The sequence below is a fragment of the Carassius gibelio genome, chromosome A12 (assembly GCF_023724105.1).
Source record: "Carassius gibelio isolate Cgi1373 ecotype wild population from Czech Republic chromosome A12, carGib1.2-hapl.c, whole genome shotgun sequence".
Classification (NCBI taxonomy): Eukaryota; Metazoa; Chordata; class Actinopteri; order Cypriniformes; family Cyprinidae; genus Carassius; species Carassius gibelio.
In genome coordinates this window covers 12,805,837-12,809,826 of record NC_068382.1, presented here as the reverse complement: position 1 = coordinate 12,809,826, position 3,990 = coordinate 12,805,837, and the positions used below count along the sequence as shown (strand labels likewise).

The 3,990-nt window shown below is 37.6% G+C and overlaps 1 protein-coding gene across 1 annotated transcript; it reads left to right on the top strand.

Moving 5' to 3' along the window:
- Positions 1-2,563, top strand: LOC128025776 (monocarboxylate transporter 3-like). The gene is made up of 3 exons (XM_052612304.1): positions 1-462; positions 1,266-2,096; positions 2,190-2,563. Exons 1-3 carry the CDS (start codon positions 336-338, stop codon positions 2,363-2,365), a joined length of 1,134 nt encoding a protein of 377 aa, XP_052468264.1. The 5' UTR covers positions 1-335; the 3' UTR covers positions 2,366-2,563.
- Positions 2,564-3,990: the final 1,427 nt, after the last annotated feature.

The window sequence follows — 3,990 nt, the reverse complement described above, 5'->3', positions numbered from 1 at the left end:
AGACCTAAGCAAATATGGGAACAACTGTAGAGGATCGAGAGACGGTAGGTGCCCCAGATGGTGGCTGGGGCTGGATCATTCTGCTAGGATGTTTTGTCGTCACTGGCTTCTCTTATGCCTTCCCGAAAGCTATAAGTGTGTATTTCAAAGAACTAATGAAGGACTTTGACTGTGGATACAGTGACACAGCCTGGATTTCATCTATAATATTAGCAATGCTGTATGGTTCAGGTAAGATGCTGTAAGCTGAATTAAAATGTTTTAGATTTTATTTATTTTTTTCTGAATGCTCAATATATTCATATTCATTTAATCCAGGACCAATCGCCAGCATCATGGTTAATAAATTTGGATGCCGGCCAGTCATGTTGGTTGGAGGATTACTGGCCTCAGGAGGGATGATAATTGCATCTTTCACTACTAACATTATCCAGCTTTACCTCACTGCAGGAGTCCTTACTGGTAACTAAAAGTTTAAACTAAATTTATAAATCCATAAACAGTTTTAGTACTCAAACTTTTCACTGTTTGTAGACTGAAGTTTTGTTCTGGCTATGGAATGTGGAGAGTTTTAAGTGAACGTTTCAGCATGTTACATTGTTACGCCAGTAGGTGGCGTGTATTAGTGCCTTTATTAGTGAGTCGTTTCATCATTCGTTCATCCAATTAATTCAAATACATGATTAATTCCAGAACTAAACATATGTATTGCTTGGAGACATCCAGTCTGCTTTGACTTATATTTAAAATAAAAATATTCTCTTAGTAGTAACTTGTAATAATTCACATCATCAAAAAGTTTCCTTTCGGAGACGTATCTCAAAGTATTTTATGTCTTATACACCTACTGGCATAACAATGTAACAAAATCACAATGCTGATATTCCCACTTACAGAGCCCCGCACATGACATGCAGGAAAAAATAGCGGGCTAAATGGTGCGCACGATTACTATTGCGTTCCCTCGATTTACTAAATGGTGTGCACGATTTAGCAAATCAAGGGAAAGCAATAGCAAATCGAGGAAACGGAATAGTAATCGTGCTCACATTTTAGTACAATGAGGAAACAAATTAGTAAATCGTGCGCACAATTTATTTATTTTTTATTGCATGTCATGTGCGGGGCTCCGTACTGACTAACAGAATGACTGTAAGATTGATATTTATGTTTTGTTTTTCAAAAAAATGTTTTGTTTTATAAACAATAAATACTATTTAAAAAATTCCATATTTTGAATGAATAATGCCTTTGTCTCTTTAAAGGTCTTGGACTGGCGTTGAACTTCCAGCCATCACTGATTATGCTGGGGTCTTATTTTGACAAACGCAGACCACTCGCCAATGGACTGGCGGCAGCTGGAAGCCCTGTATTTCTGTCAGCTCTTTCTCCTTTAGGACAACTTCTTCTCAACCGCTATGGATGGAGAGGAGGCTTTCTCATCACCGGTGGTCTTCTGCTCAATTGTTGCACCTGTGGAGCAGTCATGAGACCCTTAAAATACAAAGAAAGGAAAGTGATAGCCTGTTCCCAAGAGCTCAAGGAAATGCTCCCTCCTGAGGCTGGAAAAGAGAATATTGTTTTTGAAAACAATAATGATAAAAAGCCCAATAAAAAGAAGCTTTTGGACTTCAGTGTACTTGCTGACTTAGGGCTTATTATCTATATTATTGCAAAATTTATAGTTGTTCTCGGCCTATTTGTTCCAACTATTCTACTAGTCAACTATGCTAAGGACCAAGGAGTGCCTGACCAGGATGCTGCCTTTTTGTTGTCTGTTATAGGATTTGTTGACATCTTTGCTCGTCCCACGTGTGGCATAGTAGCCGGTTTAAAATGGATCCGACCCAAGATGGCTTATTTCTTCAGCCTTGCCTTGCTCTTCAATGGCCTTACAGATGTTTGTTCAGCTACAAGCACAGACTATAAGGGGCTGATTATATTCTGTGTGTTCTTCGGGCTGTCTTATGGCATGGTGGGTGCTCTACAATTCGAAGTGCTGATGGGTATTGTGGGAAAAAGCGGGTTTTCCAGTGCACTTGGCCTAGTGCTCCTTGTCGAGGCAGTGGCTGTACTGATTGGACCTCCCTCTGCTGGTCAGTTATGATGAAAACCTGTATTAGATTGAATCGTCCATTATGAAATGCATTCTTATGATAAATTGGTAAATGTAATCTTTTTTTCCACAGGTTATTTGGTGGATAAGTACAAGAACTACGAACTGATTTTTTACATGGCTGGAGGAGAGCTGATCACTGCTGGGCTATTTCTTGCCCTTGCATCATTCTTCTTTATTAGACGAAAGAAACACAAAGACAGACAGCAGAAACATCATGGTGATGTGGCAATCAATCCGAAAAGATAAACAATGGAGAAAGCCGAAAAGTGGGACACTTATGTTCAATTAATTATCTTTTGTTTAGATATGTGTGTTATTAATATTTTGTGTGTTAGTGTTTAGATTTTCCTAATTTCTAACTCTTGCATATAAATTACACAATGCCACAATCAGCAAAACACTTTTTGATCACGTGGGTCAAGGAAGTCTAAGACAATAAAAAGAATTTTGAGTGCCATGTTCTTAGAAAGGATATTTTATATTGATTTTGATTTTATGTGCTAAATGTCTATATATACAGTATGTACACAAAAACAAATGTCGTTAAATATCATTTTTATTCATTTTAACTGACATTTTAACTGTAGAATAGTGGCTATTGCTAACTAAAATGGAAACTATTAAAAATCTTTTTTTTTGTATTTAAGATTAAGCTGAAATATTGGATAAAAAGACTTAGAAAATTAGAAATGTTATCTTGGCAACTAAGTGAAATAAGTTTAGGTTGAAATACTTAATTTAGTAAAAAAATAATAATTATAATAATAATTTAAATGTTTATTAAAGTCACTGGACTATACAAACGTTGGAATTGTTTAAACACCACATATTTCAAGTATAAAGATGAGTTTTATCGACAGAAGCATGGATGAGCAATGGCTTCCCCAATGTCTCCTATAGTGGCTGATTTGTACGTGGAGGAAGTGCAAAGGAAAGCTTTGGACACATATATGTGGTGAGGTTCCAAGCCATTGGTTCAGATATGTGGACGATACCTGGGTAAAGATTAAGAGAAGGGAAAATGATTTATTCTCTGAGCACATTAATTCAGTGGATATAAATATCAAGTTTACTAAAGAGGAGATGTGGGACAACAAACTTCCTTTCTTGGAGTGTGCTATAAGAGTGGGTGGTGCCCGGAGATTACAAGTGGAAGTGTACCATCTACCCACTCATATGGCCCAGTATCATATGTTTGATTAACACAACCCATTAGAACAAAAACTGGGTGTGATTCACACTTTACAACATCGAGTGGAGATTATAGCCACGTTTCCAGAGGCCAGAGAGCAAGAGAATAAACACATCAAATAAGCATTAAAAGAAATGCGGTTATGAAATAGGACATTTATCAAAACTCAAAGAAAATAAAAAAAGGGAGGTGAAACAGTTTGAACAAAGGAGACAGAATATCCGGGGGGAAAAACGTTATCCCTTATGTAGCTGGAGAGTCTGAGGAGTTCAGAAGGGTTTATGCTGTGTATTTCAAACCAATTACTACTTTGAGACAACGTTTAGTCTAGAACAGGATTCCCAAACATCAAAGAAGTAATGTTGTATATGCTGTTAAGTGTAGTGAGGAGTGTGAGGATTTATACATAGGAGGAACAAAACAGCCACTTTATCGACGAATGGTGGAGCATAGACTTGCACATTCTTCTGGGCAGGATTCAGCAGTCTTCCTGCATCTACAACAAGAAAAACACAATTTTCACAACCATGGGGTGAGAATACTGGAAAGAGAACAGAGGTGGTTTGAAAGAGGAGTAAAGGAAGTGATTAATGTAAAGGTGGAGTGTCCCTCTTTGAAGGGGGTTTGAGACATCATCTGTCCCACGCCTATGATGCTGTGCTGGAAACACTGCCACAGC